Source organism: Monodelphis domestica, chromosome 3 (genome assembly GCF_027887165.1).
Source record: "Monodelphis domestica isolate mMonDom1 chromosome 3, mMonDom1.pri, whole genome shotgun sequence".
NCBI lineage: Eukaryota > Metazoa > Chordata > Mammalia > Didelphimorphia > Didelphidae > Monodelphis > Monodelphis domestica.
The window spans coordinates 97,923,199-97,948,536 of record NC_077229.1 but is presented as its reverse complement, the minus strand read 5'-3'; the positions used below and the strand labels follow the sequence as shown (position 1 = coordinate 97,948,536).

At 49.8% G+C, this 25,338-nt stretch overlaps 1 protein-coding gene and 2 long non-coding RNA genes across 12 annotated transcripts in view; 1 reads left to right on the top strand and 2 right to left on the bottom strand.

Annotated features, from left to right (window-relative positions):
* PDE4A (phosphodiesterase 4A) overlaps positions 1 to 20,547 on the top strand; it is a 37,789-nt gene extending 17,242 nt beyond the window's left edge. For 8 of the 10 annotated variants that reach the window (XM_056822760.1, XM_056822759.1, XM_056822761.1 and 5 more), the window contains 14 exons: positions 3,168 to 3,359; positions 3,636 to 3,669; positions 3,802 to 3,875; positions 3,954 to 4,003; positions 4,365 to 4,477; positions 8,715 to 8,808; positions 9,734 to 9,924; positions 11,284 to 11,382; positions 11,579 to 11,743; positions 12,853 to 12,952; positions 13,334 to 13,488; positions 15,266 to 15,388; positions 15,961 to 16,143; positions 17,254 to 20,547. In XM_056822760.1, the coding sequence (XP_056678738.1) occupies positions 3,168 to 3,359; positions 3,636 to 3,669; positions 3,802 to 3,875; positions 3,954 to 4,003; positions 4,365 to 4,477; positions 8,715 to 8,808; positions 9,734 to 9,924; positions 11,284 to 11,382; positions 11,579 to 11,743; positions 12,853 to 12,952; positions 13,334 to 13,488; positions 15,266 to 15,388; positions 15,961 to 16,143; positions 17,254 to 17,841 (2,161 nt within the window). In that variant the 3' untranslated portion in view covers positions 17,842 to 20,547. Of the gene's footprint in view, positions 1 to 3,167; positions 3,360 to 3,635; positions 3,670 to 3,801; positions 3,876 to 3,953; positions 4,004 to 4,364; positions 4,478 to 5,384; positions 6,235 to 8,714; positions 8,809 to 9,159; positions 9,558 to 9,733; positions 9,925 to 11,283; positions 11,383 to 11,578; positions 11,744 to 12,852; positions 12,953 to 13,333; positions 13,489 to 15,265; positions 15,389 to 15,960; positions 16,144 to 17,253 lie in introns of those variants that run through there. The other 2 variants (XM_056822767.1, XM_056822766.1) reach the window with 2 other exon arrangements.
* On the bottom strand, positions 754 to 8,719 carry LOC103106278 (uncharacterized). Its single transcript, XR_001629232.2, has 2 exons — positions 7,902 to 8,719; positions 754 to 4,012 (listed from the first exon to the last, which is right to left on the bottom strand). It is a non-coding gene; the product is annotated as an uncharacterized LOC103106278 (long non-coding RNA).
* Positions 20,548 to 23,436: 2,889 nt separating the features above from the next.
* Positions 23,437 to 24,745, bottom strand: LOC130458301 (uncharacterized). Its single transcript, XR_008917433.1, has 2 exons — positions 24,567 to 24,745; positions 23,437 to 24,383 (listed from the first exon to the last, which is right to left on the bottom strand). It is a non-coding gene; the product is annotated as an uncharacterized LOC130458301 (long non-coding RNA).
* Positions 24,746 to 25,338: the final 593 nt, after the last annotated feature.

Below are 25,338 nucleotides of genomic sequence, written 5' to 3'. Positions count from 1 at the left end.
GGCAAATGTGAAGTGAATTAGAGAGAAGAAACATTTAGATAGCACCAGCTATTTATATGGCAGGCACTATCCTGAGACATGATTTTACAAAGAGTATCTCATTTGAGCCTCACTATTATTCCTATTTTACATTTGAGAAAACTGAGAAATTGGTTAATGAACTCATCCAGGGTCACTCAGAAGGACTGGTCTGAGAAGGCTGATTTGTCTTCCTGACTCCATTCCCAATGCTTTATCCACTGTGCCACCAGTTACCTCTAGGAGCAAACTAGGGGCTATGTGAGGTACCAGTGAGGAGAGGTAGAGCAAGCAAGCCATTTTGGAGAAGGTGGCATTTAAGTTGGACTAATCCACATAATGCATCCATGTTCAATATGCAAAGACAGGAAGGGATGACAGCCTAGGTTTGAGGATCAGCATGAGCAAAGGCATGGAGGTGAGAGAGTGAATGACATGGAACAGAATGTACAACATGGGAGATGCAAGTAGGTTGGTGCTAGACTGAAAGATTTTGAAAGCCAGACAGTTGAGTTTGAGTTTTATCTGAGAAGCAAAAGTGAAGGTTTTTGAGCAGAAGAATATTTAACAAGATATGTATCTAAAGATGAGTCTGGTAACGGTTTGAAAGATAGCCTGGGACAGGTGATAGTATAATCAGGAAGACTTCTGAGTTTATTGTAATAATCCAGGTGGGTGATAATTTGGCTCATTCTAGGGTAATGGCATTAGAAATATGAGAGAGAGAGAGAGAGAGAGAGAGAGAGAGAGAGAGAGAGAGAGAGAGAGAGAGAGAGAGAGAGAGAGAGAGAGAGAGAGAGTTGAAGTGGAATTGAAGGTTTTGTCAAGTAAAATGGGAGAGGGAAGAGACAAAGATAACCCCAAAGTTAAAAAATAGGATCCTGAGTGGTCAGTGGTCAAGTGATGCCATGTTTAAACAGAAACAATGAAGTCAACAGGAGAAGTGAGTTTTGAGGCAAAGATAATGAGCTTGAGTTGTGGACACACCCAAGTCTGACACTAGGGGAACAGCTACACTAGACTGAGAAGCAGGTTGGGACTTCAGACCACTGGTCAGGACTAGAGCTGAATATTTGAGAGCCATCTCCTAGGAAGTAGTAGTGGAAGCCTTGGGTGGAGAGAGTGGCATTGCCAATAGATAGCATGAGAGAAAGAAAGATTGAGGAATGGAGCAAAATATCAGATAATGCCCAAATCTGCACTTGGAAAGAATGAAATGACTTCTTTACTCTCCCTAGCCCTTTGTTGGGCTAACATTACTGGGGAGCTAGGTGGGTTGAGTGAAGAGAGAGGACTACCAGGGCAGGCTGAATGAAGGGCCCGAGTAAAGGCTCACAAGAATGACCCCTACCTGTGTTGATTTTTCAGTTGGTGACTGATGAGTTGGCTGGATTTAGGAGAAACTTACCGGAAGACTTTGGAGGCTTAGATTGTGAAGGGGGAGATTGGGGGCCCAAGGGGTAGACTATCTCCCTCCCTCACCAATTTGGAATGTCTGTTCTCTTCCAGCTCCTACCCAGCGGCCAGGGCACAGATTCTAAACCTCTTTCCCCTAGCAAGGAGGTTACCAATACTCCTTTCCCTGAGATCAGACTTTTCTCTCCCAAATCCAACCTGATCACAACAGTTCCCCTTTCTCTCTGCTAGGCTGGGCTGCTGGCTTATATGCCATATGGTAAGGATAGGGTTAAGAGGAGGCTGAGCTCCTGGAAGCACAAACAGGGGGCTCATGAGACCTCCCCCCCCCCACCTGTACCCAGCCCCAGGGCTCTGGAGTGCGCAGACATGGGCCCCCAGGGGAGGGTGGGGCAGGCGTCATGCCAGGACTGAGCTGGGCCAGGCGCCAAGGCCAGAACCATGCTGTCGATTCCTTTTCTCTGTCAGTCAGGGGCCAGCTCTCCCCATTTCTTCAGGAATCATCTGTCTGTCTATCCCAGTGTGTCTGTCTCTTTTTCTGTCTAATGCTTCTCTTTCAGACTCTCTCTCAGGTTTTCTGCTTGTCTTTTCCCATGGTTTCTTGGTCTATCAGATTCTGTCCAATCTCTGTCATTTCCTACCTGTGTATTGTGTGTGTGAAAGGGAGACTTTGAGTTTGTGTCCCTCATCTTGCACACCTCTCTCTCGGATTCTTCCCTAAAGCTATAACTCGCACACTCATTCCTTACAGTTTTCCCTTAGGAAAAGCCAGGATGGGACCTAGAGAAATAGTGCCTGGGGTCCTTGGTGACTTGGGAGGAGGGGCTAGTTCCCTGGTCACATCCTGTCTCTCATCCCTCGGCTCTTAGAGTCAGGAGAGACTTAGAAGCAGAGAATCATAGAGATTCAAGGACGTCAGAGAGCATCTCATTCAACTCCCTGATTATTTGGGGGGAGAAACAAAAGCCCATAGGGGAAAGTGAATTAGTGATGTACCATGATAAGAATTAATGACCAATTAAGGATCAAGTCAGTCCAATTCAATGTGATTTATCAACTGAGTGCAAAGCTTGCTGGCTTTAGGACTAGAACTCAAATCCTTACTTTTCCACACACACACCCTTCTTCATAATAATAGCTACCATTTATTTAGTATTTTAAAGTTTTCAAACTGCTTTATAAATATCTTGTTTTGGCCTCTCAACCACCCTGGGAGGTAGATGCTATTATTATTCCCATTTTACGGATATGGAAACTGAGGCAGGAGAGGTTAAGTGATTCATCTAAGGTCATACAGCTAGTAAATGTTTTCTGAAGCTGAATTTGAATATTGGACTTCCCAAATCCAAGTCCATCAATTTCCATGGTGTCAGGGCATCACCGTTTAGGTGCCAGGAGAGCTCTCTCTCCTCAGTCAATGGGGTGGATAGGAGGTGAACATATTGGTTCTATGATTGGAAAGGGAACCTCTTACCTTCTATCCATGTCTCCTCCTAGTTACCTCTTCTGAATTCTGTCCCTGTTTCTCCTGTATCTCTGATCATCTCCCATTATCTCTCCCTTAGTTCTTATCTGTATCACTGTCCCTACCCCACTCCCCTCTCTCTCTCCTCTCTCTCTCTCTCTCTCTCTCTCTCTCTCTCTCTCTCTCTCTCTCTCTCTCTCTCTCTCTCTCTCTCTCTCTCTCTCCCTCTCCCTCTCCCTCCACCTTTCTCCTTCTCTCCCTGTTGCAGCTTTGAGGTGGAGAATGGGCCATCCCCATCCCCAGGACGAAGCCCTTTGGACTCGCAGGCGAGCCCGGGGCTGGTGCTGCCCCCCAGTGCCCCCCAGAGCCAGCGCCGTGAGTCTTTCCTGTACCGCTCGGACAGTGACTATGACATGTCACCCAAGACCATGTCCCGAAACTCTTCCATTGCCAGTGAAGTGTGAGCATACCTCTTCTTAACCCTCTCCTCAATTTTCCCAGGTCCCCCAAATCATCCAGACTCAACACTCATCCTCCCTACTCCCTAAGCATGATAAAGCCTTATCATCTTAAGCCTACAGGGCTTTGTACCCACTCTGGTTCCTAGCCCCAGTACCCAACTTTCCCACTTCAGATGGCCTCTCCATTGGCATAGTTTGGGAGTTGGGGAGACCTACCCCCCAATCTCTAAACTTTGACCTTTGGTTTCTGACACCATCACCGTGGTTTATTGCAGACATGAAGACTTGATTGTGACACCCTTCGCCCAGGTCAGTTTAAAGAGAAAAATCTTGAAGAGGGTTGGTGTTGGTATAAGTTGAGGCACTCAAGAAGGTGACTTAGAGAGGGATTTTCACATACTCACCTACTTCTTTAACTACTCTTCTTATGCTCTCCCCCAGGTGCTGGCAAGTCTAAGAAGTGTCCGAAGCAACTTCTCCCTTCTGGCCAATGTGCCAGCCATTGTTGGCAACAAGTGAGTGCCCACTCTGGGGGGCTCTGGTGCCCAGGAACTCTCTGTAGGGGGACTCATGCCATGTCTGTTTTTCCTCAGGAAGTCCCCAATGGGCAATCAGCCAGCAGTATGCAAGGCCACACTTTCAGGTAATAGCACTTGACATGGGAAGAGAAAAGAATGAATGGTGAGGGTCTTGCCTAAAGGGGGCCCCTCCTGTGATAAATAGCACTTTGCAACAATCTTTAAAAGTTTACTTTAAAAGTTTACATATTATAGTTTTCTGGACACCATGTCTCCTTAACATAGAGCTTGACAATGAACAAACAGATACTTAAATATTGAATGAATGAATGAATGGAATAATGAATGTTGGCCCTTGGATAGAAAGCGTTCAGGGGACTTGCCCTCTCACACTGAACAAGGAGGAGGCCAAATGGCCTCCTCCGGGAACAGCAGTGATCTTGTTGCCCTAGCCTCCTTGTCATTCCATGCTTCTCCACTCCCCAGAGGAGACATACCAGCAGCTGGCCCGGGAGACCCTAGAGGAGCTGGACTGGTGCCTGGAACAACTAGAGACAATGCAGACGTACCGGTCAGTGAGTGAGATGGCCTCCCACAAGGTAAGCCTATGGGCCCTTGACCCCTGTGGGTCAGGAGGATGAGGAGGGGTCCTAGGCACTGCCAGGATCTCAGAGCTGGGCTCTGTAGAACTCTGGGTCTCATGTACTTTTTCCCTGCCTGAGGACAGAGACGGTTTTTAAGCTCATGGGAATGAATAAGTTTGTCCTTCTGCATCACTGAGCTCAGCAACCTGGGATGGATGCCTGGCAATGAGGGGCCTGGGTCCTCTCAAAGTCAGACTCTTCTATGCCTATAGCCTTTGGGAGTAGCCTTACACCCAGAAGGGCCTCCACTTCCAGGGCCAGGGGGAGGGGGAGCATAGAGGAAGTGAGAAGGAGCAAAGTTTCCAGAGTCAACACATTACTCTTAGGGTGAGGGGGCCCAGCTGTGTGTGTGTGTGTGTGTGTGTGTGTGAGAGAGAGAGAGAGAGACAGACAGACAGACAGACAGACAGACAGGCAGGCAGGCAGGCAGGCAGGCAGACAGACAGACAGACAGAGATAAAGATAATATAGCTAGAAATGGGGAGAGAGAAGAGAGGGAGACACCGAGAGACAGAGAGAGAGAGAAACAGAAAGTTCCTCCCTGCCCTGTGCCCTGGGTCTCTCTGGTACCTGTGTGGGTGACTCCGTGTGATGTGTGTGTGTTCTGGGTCTGGGTCTGACTGCCCAGTGTGTTTGTGCCCCTGATGTGTCTTTCTGCATGTCTGTATGCAGACTCCCAGCGCACAATGCAGTTATTATTTCTGTTGCTGTCAGTGACTCCGTGTGTGGACATTCTCCTCTTTGTGTGACCATGTCCATGTGGCATCCGTGTGTCCATCCCTGCATCCCTGCACCGATGCTCCTCCCGCTCTCTTTGCCCCTTTAACAGCTCCTCCTCCTCCTCCCCAGCTCCCCCCCTCCCCAGCACCACCTGACATCACATCCCAGTCTGTTCTGCCAGTGCTGCAGTGAGGGGCTGAGACATGCACACACTCACACACGCGCACAAACACCCAGGATCCTGCCTGCGGTTCTGCTGCTGAGGCCTGGCGGGGAGCAACCCCACAGGGCCCCAAGACCCTGACTGATTCCCCTGCCCCCCACTTCCTTCCCCCACCCTAAGGAAGCCCAGTCTCTTACTTTCCCTCTCCTCCTGCTGCCTCCGCCTCCTCCTCTATCTCCATGGGAAGATGTCCCTCCCCTCCCTCTGACCCTGCTGCCGCTGCCAGTGCTGCTGCTGCTGCTGCCGCCGCCGCCACCGCCGCCACCGCCACCGCTGCTACTGCTGCTGTCAGGGAGACCTCTGGACTGCGAGTGCCAGAGAGAGCTTGGGGGGCCTGCCAGGGCTGGCCTGGGGGCACCCAGAGGATGTAATAGGCTTGGCCAGGCTGGGCCGGGGAGCTGGGAGCAGGGAGGGGGCTGCGGCCTTAGAGGAGAGAGCCCCCGGCCCCCCCCCTCTCCAAGCCAGGCTGCCCGAGTCTCTCCTCAGGATCCTAGAAGCCATCTCTGTCCCCAGGCTGGGGCCCAAACAACAGGGTCCTCTTGATCTCTGTTTGCCCGTGTCCCTGGCCCCCCACCAAAGGGGGAGAGGACCCCCTCCCCAACCCAGCGGCCCACTGCCCCCACCCCTGGGACACCACCCTGTCCCACTCCACCATCTACATCTGGCCTCCCTCCTGCCCCGGGCTGGGGGCTGAGGATAGAAGATGCCACTGGTGGATTTCTTCTGTGAGACCTGCTCCAAACCATGGCTGGTGGGCTGGTGGGACCAGGTAGGGAGCCCAGCAGGGCCAGGGCCGGGGAACAGGGAGGGGACACCCCAGTCCTAGCTCTCACGGATACTGCTGCTGCCACCTCTGAATCTCTGACCCTCTGTATCTGCAACCCCACTGTATGTGTGTGTGTGACTACATGTGACTGTGATCCTTGTCTGTGTGTCTGTACATCTGTCTGACCCTAAGTGTCTGTCAGTATGTGTGTGACTGTGATCTGAGAGTCCATTGCCCTTGTGTGTGACTGTCCGTACCTATGACCCTGAGTGGCTTTCTGTCTGTCTGTGGCTGTGTTCTGCATGTCTGTGACCCCGATTATTGGTCTGTCTTGTCTGTGACTGGGATCTGAGGGTCTGGGACCCCTTGTGTGGGATTGACTGTCTGTAACCCCGAGTGTCTGCTGTGACCCTGTCTGTGTGGGTGTGAGAGAGACTGTCTGTCTGTGCATGTGATTGTGATCTGAGTGACTTGTGCCTGTGTGTTTCTGCGTGTGTCTGTGACCCCTGTGCTTTGTGATTCTTTTTCATGTATGTGGGTCTGCCCAAGGCTGCATGTGTACAACCTAGCGTGCCTGTGCCTATGTCTGTGTCTGTGCATGTGTGATTCTCTATGGGGTGTCTCGATGTGCAGGTCACTACGGCTGTCTATACCTGTGTTTTTCTGTGACCTGAATTAGGTTTCTGTCCCTGTCTCTGTGACTGTGCCATGTGTGTGTCTGAGACTGTCCAAGGCTGCCCTGGAGGGTCTCTCTGGTTGTGTAGGAGACGTACCTGTGGGTAGTTTGGGACCATGTCCTGGATGTTTGTGACTAAGTATGTAGGTGACTGTAGGCATGCCTGTGACTGTCACTGTATGACAGTATGTTTGTGAGCCCGTATGACTGTGACTGTGTGTTTGTGCCTCACACTGGGCGAGTGTAATGAGAGTGACTTTAGTGTCTCTCAGTAGGACTACTGTGCAGACCTCCCAGGACAGCACATGGGGAGCCCCAATTGCTATGATGTCCACCTTGACTTCTCTCTGCTTCCCACAGATATCACCAAGACAGACACCCCTAAACTATGGGGTCAGATGACAGTACTAAACTCTCCTCATTCCTTGCTTTCCACTCCAGGATCCATGTTATTATCTAGGGTTTTGGGGGGGCTGGCTGAGGTTGAAAAGGGAAATAAAAATATTTCCAACCTGAGGGGTCGCAGTTATGTGGGGGCCATTAGAGAGAGCCCCAGATATTCAAGGGCTGTGCCCTTCTTCCTTCAACTACAATGTCACAGGCCTAGAATGCTTATGACTGTGTATGTCTTGTATGTATTCTAGAGATAGGAAGAGAAGTCACAAACAGGGGGATGGAGGGGGTCTCTGATCTTAGACTACCTCCGTCTCCTTTGTCCACCCTACTTGTGTGTGTGTGTGTGTGTGTGTGTGTGTGTGTGTGAGTGTGTGTGTGTGTTGAGAGTTGAGGCCCAGGTGTTGGAGAAAGGGCTAACTCTCAATAATCCCCCTAGAATAGGGAATCTCCAGATTCCTGCTGAGGCTTGATACCTCTATTCACTCCTGAGTCTGGACCCCCACCCCGCAAGGACATTCTAAATTTTGGAATGGCTGAGTGCCAGGATGCCTGGGACGAGCCCCAGAACGGAGTGGAAGCAACATTCCTGACTACTTACACTTTCCAGAGTCCCTAGGAGCCCGACACCCTCAGCACTGCAAGAGCCTCTGGCCTAGGGTCTTGAGACACTGGGGGTTAAGGTGCCCTTGGCTGCACACATTCCCCCCCACCCCTCCGGTAGCCAGAGCCGCTGGTTGGAGGGGCAGTTGCTAAGGAGACTCCCATCACCATGGAGACTGAGCTCTCTCTCCACTTCATTGGCTCCACCAGGGAGGCAGGAGCCCCTCCCCTTCCTCCAGCTCCCTCCCTAATACTGGCTGGGTGCCCCCTCCCTTAGGGCCATTGGACCCTAGGGTCTTGGCTTCAAGCATAGACCTCTCTTCTCTCCTCTGAGGAGGGAGGGAAAAAGAGAGTAGATTCCCCCCAATTATCCCCTTGGTCAGAGCTCAGGCTTATGGCATGGGGAGGAAGGGATTCTGATGTTTTCCTAGTCCTGGAGACCCCCAAGGATTTTACAAAAGAAAGGAGGGTGCTAGGGAAACACCATAAAGAATATGAAAGGAAGGCCATCTTTAAGATGAGGGAGCCCAACAGTGCCTGGCACATAGTAGGCACTTATCAATGTTTACTGACTGAAGAACTGATGACACCTTGCTTCCCTTGGCCTTACTTCTATAAAATGAAGGGGCTGGACTGGATATTTACTCAACTCCCTTTCAGCCCCGAGGCTTGGGAATTCTTAGCTAGTGGACTCCCCACCTTCAGATTCTCCACTGCCTCCCAGGCCTGGATTAGCCCGTCCCTTCCTCCTTCTCCTCCTCACCATGTGTCCCATTTCTCCCCTTCCCCTCCATGACACTGGGTTCTCTAGTTCAAGAGGATGCTGAACCGTGAGCTGACGCACCTGTCAGAAATGAGCCGGTCGGGCAACCAGGTCTCGGAATACATCTCCACCACCTTCCTGGGTGAGTGAATGGGAGCCCCGTGGGGCGCCTGCCCACTGGAGTAGGGTATCCTTAGGCCCCTCAGGAAGAATGGGTTTCCATCCGCTGCCTGAGAAAAATGTCAATGTTCAGAGCAGAGAGGCGTCCCAAGAGAAGGCGCCTTTGGTCATAGACAGTCAGTCCCCCCTCAGAACTTGGAAGACGTCCTTCTCAGGGATCTGGGGGTCAATCCTGAGGGTTCTTGCCCATGGGAGAGGGTGGTATGCAAATACATCCCAGGTAGTCCCAAGCTATTGGTTAATGGGCTACCTGAGATCATAATGCAGGTCTTGGTGTAGAGAGGGGGGTGCAGGGAGCCACTGGGAGAGGGTGCCCTGGGCCCCCCTCCCCGCCCCCCTGGATGGGGGCCATGGAACCCGAGGCCCCAAAAACCATCCCCCTCCCTCCTCTGCTACCCCCACCTTCCAACCCCCGGATTAACTCAAGCCACTATATCGGCTTCCTGCCAAGCCATGATGCCTCCCTGTCCAGCAGAGGCCTTCAGCACCTCACTCTGGTGCCCCCAACCCGGTTCCTGCCCAACCTGTCTGCCAGCCACCAGGGCTCCATGCCCCCTAACCCCACCGGCATCCCAGGGCCCAGTTCAGCCAACTTTGACCAGCAGGGCCGACCTAAGCCCACATCCTCAGGAAGGGCTCCCTGTATCTTCTGTGGCTTCCAGCCACTGAATAGATATCGAGATGAAGGGTTCTGTGAAAACTTCTTCCTGTGTGAGCTTATCAAAGCCCCCATCTAGTCCTGTGCAGCAGGGATTGCCAGACCCTGGGGGGGAGGGACCTCGGAAGGGTTCCCCTATCCCTGGAGGAGCTGTCAGGGTGTGGAAAACAAGGGCCATAGCTAGGTCCACTTACGCCCTATGGATCTCTCTCCTCACCATCCTCTATAGACAAGCAGGCTGATGTAGAGATACCACCCCCTACACCCAAGGAGCAGGAGAAACAGCTTCAGCAGCGGCCACAGAGGCAACCCATGTCCCAGATCAGTGGGGTCAAAAAGCTCACACATAGCTCCAGTCTCAGCAACTCTGGCATCCCCCAATTTGGGGTCAAGACTGACCAGGAGGAGCTGCTGGGCAAGGTGCGTATTGGTGTGCACATTTATGTGTGTGTACTCACCTACCAGGTCCTCTTTGACCCTGAATCTGCCCCCATTTGAGCTCCTATCCCCTTGGGGAGAGTATGATTGACCGAATCACATTGAGGTATTAATCACAGATAATCTACCAATTTTTAAGACCTTGTTTCTGTTTAAGAGCAGAAAAGGGCTTTGAGATCATACAGAGATTCTTTTCTTTCTCCTTTTCCTTCCTTCCTTCCTTCCTTCCTTCCTTCCTTCCTTCCTTCCTTCCTTCCTTCCTTCCTTCCTTCCTTCCTTCCTTCCTTCCTTCCAACCTGTGCCTTCTGTCTTAGAATCTATACTAGGGATTAGGTTTCAAGGCAGAGAGCAGGAAATTGGGATTAAGTGACTTGCCTAGGGTCCTACAGCTAGGAAGTATCTGAGGCCAGATTTGAACCCACGGCCTCTGATCTCCAAGCTTGGAGTTCTCGCCACTAAGCCGTCTAGCTGCTCCTCATACAGAGAGCCTTTTCCCAGAGACCATGGACCCCAAGTGATTTCAGGGGGTCCTTGAACTTGGGTGAAAAAAATTCTATCTTTATTTTCATTCATCTCTACCTGAAATTGAGCATTTCTTTCAATTGTGCATGTAAGCAATACATTCTACTGAGAAAGAGTCCACATCCTTCACCAGACTGCCAAAGGAATCCATGATACAAAAGAGGTTAAGAACCCTTGCTTTTATCTACCTCCTCCCTTTTATAGAGAAAAGAAAATGAATCCCAGAGAGGCTGGGAATCTTGGATCATTAGATCTTAACTCTAGAGCTGAAAGGACCCCCTCAGAATCCAGCTAGTCCAACCTCCTTATTTTATAGAAACTGAGGCAGAGAAGAAAAGTGGTTTGCCCAATGTCAAACACAGTGTTTTGCTTCTTTAAATGGTTAATAATGCTAGTTGTATGACCCTTGACAAGTCATTTTACCCCCCTTGCCTAACCCTTGCCACTCTTCTGCCTTAAAGCCAGTGCATAATATTGATTCTAAGACAGAAGAGAGTTAACAAAAAAAAATAATAATAATGGCTTAACCTAAAAGTAGATTTAAAGTATAGTTTCAGCTTCTGTGACAGACTGGCAGGAGAGATATTTTGGGGTGAAAGGGGCACCTTCCCAGTGTTTCTCATATCATCCTCCAGGTGAGGTGGTGTGTGTGTGTGTGGGGAGCTAGGTCAGGGCACAGTAGTCCTCTAGCACCCCAGTCTACCCCTCAAGAATGGACCATTGGGGTGAAGTTACCCCCCCAGCCTCTTATGAGTATATTGAGGTTGGAAGCTGCAGGCCTCTGACCCAAGTCTGAGCTTCCATCTACCATCTTACCAGGAGCTGGAAAACCTGAACAAGTGGGGCCTTAACATCTTCCGAGTAGCTGAGTTCTCCAATGGCCGATCGCTAGGATGTATCATGTATACCATATTCCAGGTGTGGGGGCTGGGTTCTTGTGGGGTGGCCAAGGTCACCGGGTGGGCAGTAGGGAAGAGGGGGGACAAACAGGAGCCAAACCAGGCACGGGACTCCTGGATACCGGAGGGCCCAGCGTCTTCCCCCTGGGAGTGGGGGCCGTGTCGGTGAAGGAAGGCTTTGAGGAGATAACGACCACCCCCTGGTTCTTTCCTAGGAGAGGGACCTGCTGAAGACATTTCAGATCCCAGTGGATACCCTGGTTACCTACATGCTGACTCTGGAGGACCACTATCATGCCGATGTGGCCTATCACAATAGCTTGCATGCCGCTGATGTGCTGCAGTCCACACACGTGCTTCTGGCCACACCAGCACTCGATGTAAGGCCTGCCTCTTCTTCCTCACTCCCAAGCCCCCCAAGGCCCCCTGAGCCCTTCAAGCCCAGCCCAATTCAAGAAAAACTTATTAAGCACCCACTTGGTTCAAAGCTATTCCTTCAGTGCTGGGGATGCATAGTCAGATGGGACGTAAGGTCTGCTCTTAGGGACTTTACAGTCTAAGTATACAGCAATAAAGTGAGATGCCAGGTAGGCTACCTGTGCAAAGTATTCTAGGAAAAGATGCGGAAGGAACGATCAGGGAGTATAAGATCTTACAATATCATCAATTTAGAACTGGAAGGGATCTTAGAAGCTCTCCAATCCCCTCATTTTGCTGAGGAGACACAAAGAGATTAAGTGATTCACCCATTTAGCTAATAAACGACTGAGGCAGGATTTGATCCCAGATCTTCCTGACTCCAGGTCTGGCACTCCTTCCCAGTAGACCACAGTGTCCTTGGAGAGGTGGCACCTGAACCAGGCCTTGAGGAAAGGGTGGGTTAGCAGGAAAGTTTTAAGCAAAGGAATGAAGATGGGGAGAGAACGGAAGTAAAAGGGTATGGAGAAAAGTCAAGTTTGTCTAAAATGGAAGGCAAGAAAGGAGAGTGGTACTATAAAATGATGGAAGGCTTTGCATGTCAGACTCAGGAATTTAGAAGATCAAACATCTAGTGTGAAAAGGTCCCTAGAAGTCATCTTGTCCAAGCCCCCCGTTTTACCTCTGAAAGAATCCAAGATCCAAAGAGACTCTAATGCTTAGTGCGTAATACATGTCTTTTGATTGATTTATCACTCACCCAGGTAAGGTGTCAGAGGTGAGGTTGGAATCCAGCTCTTCCAAATCTAGGACTAGTCATCTTTCCACTGGGTCATGATGGCTCCTTTATGTTAGCCTATGAGGAATCGCTGAAAGTGACTGAAGAGATAAATAACCCGATCACCCAAGCTCCTACCTTTTCATATATTCCTTGCTGCCTGAACCCCCATTCTTCCTGCTAGAATCTACCCGTATGGGCTCCTGGGTCCATTCTGTACCCCCTGTTTCTCATTCACCCTACTGAGGGAAGTGGCCCCTTATCCCTTTGCCCTTTTGTGCCCTGTGCCCCTAGGCAGTGTTCACAGACCTGGAAATCCTAGCTGCTTTGTTCGCTGCAGCCATCCATGATGTTGACCACCCAGGAGTCTCTAACCAGTTCCTCATCAATACTAGTAAGACCTTTCTAGTCTTCAGCAAGTCTCTTAAACTCTTTGGCTTTCAGTTCCCTTTTCCCAGTGAAGGGTCTGAACCCAGGAAAGTCCCTTCTAGCTCTGAATCCCTCAATCCATAGACAATCCAAGTCTAAGCCCTTATGCCCTCCTCCCTACTGGTAGAGTAACAAGAGCCTGGGGACAATGGGATTAAGTGTCTGGAGTATGGAGGGGTCCTTGGGGAAAAGCTCTGGTGGAAGGATGGGGAGGATGGACGAGGGAGAGGAGGGGTGGACCCTGAAGAAGAGGAGGAGAGTGAAGAAGATTCCTTGGTATGGGGAGTTGGAGGAGAGTAGCTGAGTCACTTTCCCCTATGTCTGACTTGAAGTGCCCTATTCCCAGACTCAGAGCTAGCCCTGATGTACAACGACGAGTCTGTGTTAGAGAATCACCACCTGGCTGTGGGTTTCAAGCTGCTACAGGAAGAGAATTGTGACATCTTCCAGAACCTGAACAAGAGGCAGAGGCAGAGTCTTCGTAGGATGGTCATTGACATGGTGAAGAGGGGCTGGAGGGGGGCTGGTCATTGATAAGGGGGAGAAGGGGCCGAGGGGAGAGTCATTGATTTGGGAGAATGGGGCTGGTGGGGAATGGTCTTTGATATGGTGAAGAGGGGCTAGGGTGGTGGTTATTGATATGGTGGAAAGAGGAGTTGGGAGTGATAGTCATCAGTATGGTGGAGAAGGGCTGGAGGGGGGAATGGTCATTAGCATGGTAGAGAGGGGCTGGTGGGGAATGGTCTTTGATATGGTGAAGAGGGGCTAGGGTGGTGGTTATTGATATGGTGGAAAGAGGAGTTGGGAGTGATAGTCATCAGTATGGTGGAGAAGGGCTGGAGGGGGGAATGGTCATTAGCATGGTAGAGAGGGGCTTGGGGATGGTCATTGATATGATGGAGAAAGAAAGATGAGGGTGATGGTCATTGAAATGCTAGAGGGGTGATGGTTAGGGGTAGCAGTGTACTTAGGGTCAAGCTACTGGGCATTTGCCTCATATCTGAGAAGCATAGTCCAAGGCTTTTATTTTGAGTCTTGTAGCTTGAAATGCAACCTCTGCTCTCTTGTGTAGCCCATAGAGTCCTATTGCTTAGGATGCTCTCTTCTTTTAACATGGGGAGGAGTGGGGTAGGACCTGCCTGCTCTCCACTTCCTCCTACGGTTTGGGGTGTTGGGGGCTTAGAGCTATTCTCAATAGGCTTCTGCCTCTCCCAAGCTCAGAATGACTACATTGAAACGAAGTAGAGTATTCTATTCCCTCCAAAAAGCCCTCCACCAGAATGTGCCCGCTGTAATGCTTGGTTAAAGCTCTAGGCTTGATCAGTGATGTGGTGCAAGGAGTGGGGAGAAGGATCATTGGGAAGTCATTAAGGTAGGATGGGTAATGACACAGTGGTTGGGTGGGGGATGTAAGAAGGGTCAGGATCAGGGATTTAATGGAGCTGTAATCAGCACCTTGACCTGTGATGTGTGAAATACCATAAAAAGGATGCATACTGGTGACATCCTGGGGAAGATCGTAAGAAGGGGCCCTTGCTGGTCCAGTCTCAGATAGACACCACTCAAGTATTCCTGAGGGCTGTCTCCTGGGATCTATCTTCTTTTTTTCCCCAAAACCCTTACCTTCCATCTTAGAATCAATACTTTATATTGGTTCCAAGGCAGAGGAGCAATAAAAGCTAGGCAATGGGGGTTAAGTGACTTGCCCAGGGTCACACAGCTATCAAGATTTGAACCCAGAACTTGTCTCTAGGCCTAATTCTCAATCCACTGAGCCACCCAGCTGCCCCCTGGGGTCTATCTTCTACTGAACTAGTTCAATTGTACCTGCCCTAGCAGACTACCTACAGGCCACTTGGCCTAGGGACTTGTCCTGTGCAGGATGGCCAGCATCAGTGCCAATGGCAACAGAGGCTACTCTGGGATATCCCAAGGTCTCTCTCTGTACCCTTCCTCCTCTTAGCATCCACATACTCAAATTAAATTGATGCCAGGTACAATTATGACTCTGGGTGCAACTGCTTGTCAGCTTTGGGAGGGGAGAGGGAAAAGGGGAGGGAGACAACAAGAATCATGTAACCTTGGGGGAAAAATGATGACTCAGGGGATGGGGGAGGCTGTGGTTAGGAATAAGGATCAAGGAGAAATTGGGAGCTGAGACCAGGAGGAGACAGAAGCTTGGAGGCAGGGAATGACTAGAGGTCAGGAGACTAGAGTTTAGCCATAGTGAGGAAACAGGGTTTGCTGGCCCTGATAGTGGTCACACTCTCACCCACAGGTGCTGGCCACAGATATGTCCAAACACATGAGCCTTCTGGCTGACCTCAAGACCATGGTGGAAACTAAGAAAGTGACAAGCTCAGGGGTCCTGCTGTTGGACAATTATACGGACCGAATCCAGGTAAGGAGTCAATCCTAGGGGTTTAACTACAGGCCTCACCCCTCACCCACTCAGGGATGGCCTCTGGAGATGGGAGGACCCTTGGCTGAGAAACCTCTCGCATTTCCCAGCTAAAGCCCCTACCTGAGATGGTTCCCTAGAACCTTCTTCACTCTCATTTCACCTTGTCCATAAGTCAACCCTGGGTACCAGTGGTACCGAGCTGAGGCAAACAGACTGTTCTTTCCTTTATACAGATGGAGAAACTGAGGTCCAGGCAAGGGAAGAAACTCTAGCAACTAGATCTGTCCACATATGGAATAAGCTGCCTTATGTGGGAGTGAGCTTCCCATCACTGGGGGTCTGGAAGCTGATGATAGATGATGACCATTTGTCAGGGAGGCAGGAAAAGTTTTCTGCCTGGGATGGGGTTGGAATAAACTACCTTCTTTTAAATGCCTTCCAATCCTGGGATTCTAAGGGATACGCAAGAATCCCACGGGACAAAAAGAGAAACTAGCACAGGATTTCTCGTCCCTACCCCGCTCTGATCAAGGAAAACTGAAGGGCCCTTCCTGTCCGCCCCACCCCAGGTCCTTCGGAACATGGTGCACTGTGCCGACCTCAGCAACCCGACAAAGCCACTGGCACTGTACAGGCAATGGACTGACCGCATCATGGAGGAGTTCTTCCGCCAGGGAGACAAGGAGCGGGAGAGAGGCATGGAGATCAGCCCCATGTGTGACAAGCACACGGCATCTGTGGAGAAATCACAGGTATCGCCCCCTCCCGGTGCTAGAGAACTCTCTAATCCCTCCAGGGAGGGATACCTGGGGCCCCGTTATTCCCCAGGGGACACTGTCTCAATCCTCCCCTTCTGGAGCCCCCCAGGAATTGCTGTCCTCTCCCATTACTGCCACAAGGCATTACCCCAACGGGCCTCTGAATGAGAGGTGTGATTCCCACCACCCTATCCCAGTATTCTTTTTTAAAATTGAAAATATTTATTTAATTAATTAATTTAGAATATTTTTCCATGGTTATATGATTCATGTTCTTTCCCTCCCCTCCCCCCCATAGCTGACATGCAATCCCACTGCTACCCCAGTATTCTTTTTTTTTTTAACCCTTACCTTCTGTTTTAGAATAGATACTGTGTATTAGTTCCAAGGCAGAAGAGTGGTAAGGGCTAGGCAATGGGGGTCAAGTGACCTGCCCAGGGTCACATAGCTAGGAAGTGTCCGAGGTCAGATTTGAACCCAGAACCTCCTGTCTCTAGGCCTGACTCTCCATCTACTGAGCCACCCAGCTGCCCCCTTACCCCAGTATTCTTGAATCACCCTTTACCTCCCCTCATTCCCACCTCCCCTATGGCAAGGAGAAGTCCCTGATTCTCATTCTCTGGCTTCCCTCTTGTGTCCCATTCTTGTATTAGAATGGCTAACTGAGGCCTCAGCCTCTTGTCTGATGTAGGTGAGCCGTAGGGAACACTCAGCCTCCCTGGCACGTGGCCATATATAGTCTTAAAGGGATTTCCCAAAGAAACCCAAGGAAGAATCTATCTGTGGTACAGAGATGAGTTCCCCCAGGCTAAAGGAAACCCGGGTTTTAGTTTGGGCTCTGCCACTCATGAGCTGTGTGACCTTAGGCAAGTCACTTACCAGCTTTGGCCTTCATCTGCAAAATGAGGAGTTAGACTAGAAGGGAATGTTTTTTATCCTAGACTCTGGCTGGACGCCAAGCCCTTTCTTAGTATGGAGGGGAGAGAGGTTTGCAAGAAGGTAGGAAAAGATGGAAAGGGGGCAGCACCCTCCCCAGGGCCGAGTACCACGCTGCCTGGTGCTAAGGGTCACAGGGGGTTTCTCCTGCTCCCTCCCCGACCCCAGGTGGGCTTCATCGACTACATTGTGCATCCGCTCTGGGAGACGTGGGCAGACCTGGTTCACCCTGATGCTCAGGAGATTCTGGACATGCTGGAGGACAATCGGGACTGGTACCACAGGGCTATCCCACAGAGCCCCTCACCACCCCCTGAAGAGCCACCTGGCCTGAGCCAGGACAAGTTCCAGTTTGAGTTGATCCACGAGGAGGACGCAACAACCACAAAGACAGCTACCCTCCTGGAGGAAAAGGATGAGCCAGCCCCCGAGGTGGGGCGGGTAGGCCCCGGCCACGGCCCGGAAGAGGGCAGCCTACCCGCCCCTATCTCTACAAGGCCCCTGAGCCCGTCCCGAGCCGGAGCTATTTATCAGAGCTGTGGAAGTCCAGACGGGATGGAGCAGGAAAAGCAGCAAACCCAGGAGCCCCTGGCCCCCGAAGAGGTGCAGATCCTGCTGGCATCGCCTTCGGAGGAGACCGAAGCAAGCGAGGCAGTGGCCGAGGCCAAGGCCGAAGCCCCCTCCCTGGCAGAGGAAGAAATAGCAGAGGAGGCCCAGGCCCTAGCCAGTCCAGGGGACCTAGAGTGTCCATCCTGAGCGTCATCCCCCCGTCCCTGATTTCTCCTCAGCCCTGGACTCCTCCATCTCCACCAACCACCTCAACCTTTTTCCAGCAGCAGCAGCAGCAGCAGCAGCATCTGTGGCGGCAATGGCGGCGGCAGTGGCGGCATCGGCAACAGCAGGAGCAGGAACAGCAGCAGCAGCAGCAGCAGCAGCCGCAGCAGCAGCAAAAACTTGCAGTTTCGAAAAAAAAGAAAAAAGAAAAATATTCTTCCCCCCCTTTTTCTTTTTTTTTCTCTGCTGGGTTTTTTGGTGGTGGGGACAGGGGTAGGGAAGGGAGGTGGAAGGGAAGGGGCTGAGGGTGGGGAGGAGGGGAAATTGGGGATATTTTTTCCGTTTTTAACTATGAAGTTTTTATAAAAAAAAAAAAGAAAAAAGAAAAAAAGGGATGAAACACACCAACTGTAGATGCCCTTCCCCACCCAGCCTCTAGGGCTCAGTCTTCCTCTGCATCGTCCGTGCCCAAGTACTAACTTCTATCTTGTCCTGATGTGAGTAGGTCTGGGGTGCCCCCTGCCGGGCATAGCCATCCTAGGGGGAACAAGGGGTCACTTAGCAAGAGGGGACCCCATCTCCTAGCCAACACTCACCCCAGGCCACCACCTCCAGGAAGTCTTCCTCTTTATTTTGCACAGTGATTGGCAATACAGTGGGGAGCAGGGCTGGGGTGAAGGGTGTGTGTGGAGGCTGGGCAGTGTGGTCAGCACCCTGAGCCGTTTTATTTGCTCTTTTAATTTTGCCAAAAACTTTGTGTGTGTGTGTGTGTGTGTGTGTGTGTGAGAGAGAGAGAGAGAGAGAGAGAGAGAGAGAGAGAGAGAGAGAGAGAGAGAGAGAGAGAGAGAGAAAGATGGGGGGGGCAGGTTGGGTGAGACAGAAAGGGCAGGAAAGGCTGCCTCTCCTCCTCTCCTCAACCCCAACCTCTCCTTAGGCCTCACTTTTGCCTTTGGAGGGTGTGATGAGTTTTCTTGGCCTCTGTAATGGGGTGGTGGGGAAAGTTCTGCTTTCCTCCCACCTAGCTGCTGTTTGCTCTCCTTGTTTCTGCCTTAACCCCTCCCTGTGGCCTTGGGGGGACCGTGAGGGGAGCTGGGGAGCAGAGGGTCTGTGCTCAGGAGATTGCAGTCCCCCCCACCAACCCTTTCCTCCCCCTCCCCAGCTGGCCCCCCAAGGGGGGGAGCTCCAAGCAATAAATCCCACCTGACTCAAACTCCCAACCCAACTCTTCTCCTTCTTCCTTTTCCTGGCAGCTCCAACTCCTGCCCCTTTGGGAACCAAAGCTGCCTCTTCTCCTGGTAACCCCTGTCCATATTTTCCATCTGGCCTCTGTCAGGTGCCCCAACCACTGGGAGCTGAGGCTCTTGGGCCACAGGTTAGAAAGACAGGGCTCTCCCTCTCCATCTGGAAGTGCCCAGGCTGGGAAAGAGGTGGAGTCTGCTTTTGGGGGACCCCCCAGGCTATGGAGGTAGAAAAAGGGCAGTGATGTTTCTTCTCCTTTGCTGTGCCTCTCCTTGCCAATTCTGATCATACACAGTACTGTAGCAGCAACTAGCCCTTTCCTTTGTCCCTTCATCCTTCTGTGGTCCTTTTCTGTCCATTTCGGTCCTTCCGTTCACTTCTCTGGTTCTCCATCTCTCCCCCCACTGCTTTCCTCATCCATAGTCATTTCTGTTTAATGAAAGAGCACAGGCCTTGGAGTGCTCAGAAAGACCTGGGTTCAAATCTTGACTAGCATTAGCTGCGTGGCCTTGGGCAAGCCTCAACTTCCTTCTCTCCAACATGGAGATAATAATCACTTACACTTCCTACCTCACAAGGTTGTTGTGAGGAAAGTACTTCGTAAACCTTGATGCTCGCTATATAAATGTGAGTTATTATTATCACTCTCTTTCTCCCTCCCTTTTTTCTACTGTCTGCCGGTCCTTCTGCCTCAGTGGATCCCATTGCCATTCCTCTTACCTCCTTCCTTCCCCTCCCCTGGGCTCTCGTACACAGGGTTTATTTTTGTAAAGAAAGTGGTTTCTGTCCAGCTGGTAAAGGTGGGGGCTGTGCCACCACCTTCTGTACATACTGTAAGGATGGATTGTAAATTATTCTCCAGCAGATCAAAGGGAAACGGTTCCCCCCTCCCCAAGTCATTCCCTTCCCACCCTCCTGTCCTTGCTCATTCTGCCCTGTCCTGTCTTGGCCATTGGGAGAGAGAAGAAGGGGTTGGGGAGGGAGGGGGGGCAGGGCAGGTAGCCTCCTGGTGAGGCAGCCCCCAGTGTATTTATACTGTGTAAAATAGACAAGTGGGAGAATATAGAGTTGTTATGATCATAATTATTATTCTCATGAAATGTGTTGGTAGGAGGAAGCGAGGCAGATCTTGCCCCTTCCTTCCTTACAGGGATAGGGGGGAATGGCCAGCAATGGGGGAAAGGAAAGGGGCTCTTGGCCATTGTCCCCATACCCAGCCAACTCTCACCAAAGGCCCTGGAGCAGCTGGGTAAGGGGTAAGAGAAGGGTAGACTCCAGCACCCTTCCCTATCATCCCCAACACACCATGGGCTCTGACCACCCCCCTGGCCTTGGAGGGATGATAGAGGGGTGATTTGTGGTGGTGGTTGGTGAGGGCTCTGCAATTCTCTGGTGTTTTGTCCACTGGACTATCAGTGGTGTCTCCAATTAAAGTGAGGCCTTAATAGACCTATCTGGCTGGTGTGACTTTATTTTGCCTGCTTCAGGCCTTTGTTTGCCTTAACCTTGACTTTCTTGGATGACCTCTTTGTTTCCTTATCTTTTTCTGAACTCTGCCCAGCATCAGTCTGGTCTGGTGGGAATGTAGGTGGTGACCTAGACCTGGGTTGGGGCAGATCTGAGTTTTAATTTTGGCTCTGCAATTCACTAGCTCTGTGATCCTAGGCAAGTCACTTCAGTACCCTGGGCCTTGGTTTCCCCATCTGTAAAAGAGGGGAGGGATGTATACATACGTCTTTTTGTAAATGATGCCTTCAGTGCAAGGAGGAAAGGGAGAGTGAGAGGTACCAGAGAATTTTGATGTAACAAACAATTTAAAAAATAAAACAGGAGGAGATGGGGAGAATGAGTGGACTAGTTGATCTCCAAAGTCTCCTTCCTGCTCTAAATCCTATGATCCTTTAATACTTTCAAACTAACATTCTGGGGTCTACAGCAGGGCCTGGGTTACTAGCTCAAGCTTAATGACTGCTCATTCCTCTTCCCTATTCCTTGGGCAAATCACCGAGCTAGGTGTTATAGGAGAGATCAATGATGTCTTCATAAGAGGGAAATGAGGATCTGACTGCATGTGCAGTAGGGATTCAAAGAACAGAAATTACAGTCGTGTCCAGGGCAGCGCTTGGATAGTCAGGAAGGAATTCAGCAGAGAGACTTGAGCTTGGATGTTAAAGGCAAGGGTCAGATTTTGAGACAAGATAAGTCCCCAAGATATCCATTGGATAGGGAAGAGATAGGTTAGACCAGGAGCTTAGAGTTTGTGAAGAAAGGAGGGAAAGGCAAGACCAGAGAGTGAGAAAAGATTGGGGCTAGACATTGGGGGTGGACTTTGGTACAAATTTGATCCAGGAGAGGTAACAGGGATTCCAGGGTGGTTTCTAAGCAACAAAATGACATGATGAGGAGCCAGATGTACTAGAAAGAGTCAAAAGTCTTGTAACAAGCATTAAGCACTTATGATGTGCCAGGCACTGTGCACATAAGAGCCACACAGGGAATACAAAGAAAAACAAACAAAAAAACCCCAGCACTCATTCTTGGAGCCAAAAGACCAGGGTTCATGACTCTATTCTGCTACTTATTAGTTGTGTAATTGTTGATCTCTTTAAGATTATTTTCTCATCTTTAAAATGATGATGATGATATAGGAGGCAGCTAGGTGGCACAGGAGATAAAGGACTGGGCTTGGGGTTTGAAAGACTCATCAAATATGGCCTCAGATACTTCCTAGCTATGTTACCCTGGTCAAGCCATTTAACCTCTGTTTGCCTCAGTTTCCTCATCTGTATCTTTGCCAAGAAAACCTCAAAACGGGGTCACAAAGAGTTGGACATAACTGAAATGACTCAACAACAAAGATGATGGTAGATAGCCAGCATTTATATATTACTTTAAATTTTGTAAAATGTTTTGCATTATATCATTTGGTTACAACAAACTAATTAGATGGGTGTCCTTATTATCCCCATAGGAAATAGGGTGATGGAAATTAATTGACCTGTTCAATCATAGAGCTAGTAAAATGTCAGGCAGATTTGAACTAGGTCTCCAAGTGTGTACATAATACCTCCACTGACTCCCTTACAGGTTGTGAGAAAAGCATTTTTCAGAGTAGTGCATTAGACAAATATAAGCTGTAATTATATGCATATCCCTGAAAGCTGGGATTGAGAAAGAAGAATCTGGAGGGAGCCAGGTACAGGATGGATTGGAATTGTGGCAAAAGACTATAGTTCCATCGGTGAAGTGACAGACACTAGAAAGGGCAGATATAAGAGGCGTCCCAAAGGAAGAACACAATGTCTTGCAAATAGGAGGGTTTTATTTTGTTAAACTGAAGCATCAATATGTAATGGGAGGACTGTACTGCAGCAGAGTGAAAAAAAGTAGGAAATATCTATAAAATATAAAACTGGGGTTTTTAGTGACCTTTTAAAAAATTCTGATTGCATTTCAATAGAATTAGTTTCCTTTATAATCATATACATATTATCCATTTTAAAATGTTATTCTGAGAACAGTTCCAGATGTTTCACCTGTCAAAAAAAATACATTAGTGCTAAACTGTGTTTTAGGTAGAAATCTGTCAGAAACAATTCAATTTAATATCTAATATCCAAGCTATTTATGGTATAGTTTCCTTATACTCTCCTATGTATCTCTGTACTACAAGCTGAATTGGGGTAACATTTATTTATTTATTCTTAAAACCCTTACCTTCCATCTTTAGTATTGGTTCTAAGGCAGAAGAGTGGTAAGGGCTAGGCAATGGGGGTCAAGTGACTTGTCCATGGTCATACTGGTAGGAAGTGTCTTGAACCCAGGACCTCCCATCTCTAGGTTTGGTTCTTAATCCACTGAACCACCCAGCTGCCTGAATTTTGGTAACATTTAGAGGAATCCAGAACAAGAAAAAGATTTGTTAAATACAATTTGGTGTTAACATTAAAAATTAACTACCAAAGTCAATCCATTGCCTCCTGGACCACTGCTCAATCTTGGAGTAAACAAAGGGATCTCCTCCCTTCTATCTATATTTTAACCTTTTCAGAACTGGGAAGGTAGATTATAAACCAAATGATTCAGGAGATGAGCAAAGAGGAGATTGCCTTTAGAAGGCTCAATAGCCAAATCACTTTTGGGGGGTTTGAAAACAATGATTTTACTTAGCACCCTTAATTCATTTCCCTAAGAAAGGTTCTAACTGCTTTCCCCCAAAAGAAAACTCTGGAAAGGATTTTTAGATTGGAAAAATGAAAACATTATTATTAACTGAAAAGGTTTAAAAATATTTCCGTATGTCAAGACTGCCAAAGAAGTCCATCATACACACACAAATACGGTTAAGATCTCTTAGTGTTGAACAGAACGAGAATGAGAACAGAACGAGAATGAAGCAAAGAGCAGTATAAATTGTAACGACCAATGCTGGTCTCCCTTCTTTCATTTATAAGATGGACACTGTGTCAGACCTGTAGCTACGTCGTTTGCTTTTCAGTTTTTCTTCAATGTAGCAGGTTTAACTGTTTGAACGAGGGAAATCTCATTAGGGGAATGACTGGAGGATCTATCTGGAAATTACTGTAATATAAAAGCAAAAAGAATTAATAACGATAAAAAGGACAGGACGGGGAGGAAGGGGTTGCCACATCTGACACATTATATATATGGTAACAGTCAGCTTGGGCTTTAGTTCCCTCTCTACCAGTCAACACTCACTGCTGGTGAAACTCTAGGCAAGCTACTTGTCCTCTTTGGGTCTGTTGTCATTGTAAAATGAAGGAGATGAACAAAGGGTGCTGAGAATTTGGATTTGGGAAGGAGCGGTGTATATCGAATCTCACCCCAGAGACTTCTGTCTTGGGCAATGGTCCTATCCTCACCCGAAGCTTGCTAATCGGACAACTAATTATTTTGTGGTTCGGGGCTTTTTTGCTTTTAAGTGGACTCATGAGCCACCAAAGGGATCTCCGAAACGTTAGCTTTCTTTCTAGAAATCCACTCAGGAACCGCATCTCCTTAGCGGAGAATGACGCACGTTGGGGGAGGGAGGGGAGAACTCTTTGCGTTGAACTGAGGGAGACATGCGCAGTATGAAGCAAATTGCTCGATAAAAGGGAAGAAATACTGCTCTTCTATTGGTCGGATTGGTTGTCGATCGGGCAAGAGTATCGCCAATAGGAAGGACGGTCCGTCCTTTCGTCCGGTAAACTGTTCAGACTTTCTTGCTGATTGGCTGACGAGCTGCGCTCCCAGGTCCTCCCTCGACACTTGTGGACTTGGGCCTGGCGGAGGGGAAACCCAGCCCCGCTTGTCACCTCCTAGTTGCTGCTCCCACCCCCATCCCTACTTCTTGCCTCTTTATTGTCTCCCGCCCCAATGGGCACAGCTTATGGCCTCCTGATCCAACCTCCCCGCGTCCCGCTTGTCACCTCCCCCTTTCCCCTAGACCAGACCCTGATTGTCACCTCTCCCTTGAACCGCTCCTCTTTGTCGCCTCCTCTTCCCTCCCAACCTGGTCCCTCTTGTCCTCTAGACAAGGCCTGCTGGTCCGCTTCTTCCCCAGATTCGGCCTCTCTTATGCCCTCGAACCTGCTCTCCGATTGTCGGTTCCGCCTGCCCGCCCCCCCTCCCCCCTTTACGCTTGTCCTCTAGACCCGGACTGCTGGTCTCGCGCTTCTCCCCCAGACTCGGTCCTTCTTGTCCCCCACCCCTACCCCCATCCCCTTCTGCTTGTCCCCTTCCCCCAGACCCAACCCTGCTTCCCACCCGGTACAGCTTGTCCTCTAGACACGACCTGCTGGTCTCCTGCTTCTCCAGATTCAGCCCCTCTTGCCCTCACCCCACCCTGCCCAGCTGGTCTCTTTCCTCCTCCCCACCTTCGTCCCTCTTGTCCTCTAGAAACGGCCTGCTGTCTCCTGCTTCTTCCCCAGACCCTCCTGGCGCTTGTTGCCTCCTTCTCCATCGGCTCTTGTGCTTGCACCTTCTTCTCCCCCCTAGCTCAGTCCAGTTTCCCCTTTGCTTTCCCCACTGCCAACGCATCTATATCCTGCCACTTGACCACTGCTCGCATAATTTTGTTTTCCGTTAAACTGCGACTGCCCGTCCTCTGCCCTGCCCGCTGCTTGTCCAGCTCTACCTTCTCATTGCATTTCCCCCCCAGAATGTATAGCTGCATCTTTGCCTCACTTTGTTCCAAAGACCCTGCACTTCCTTGCATTTTGTAGATGCTTAATAAAG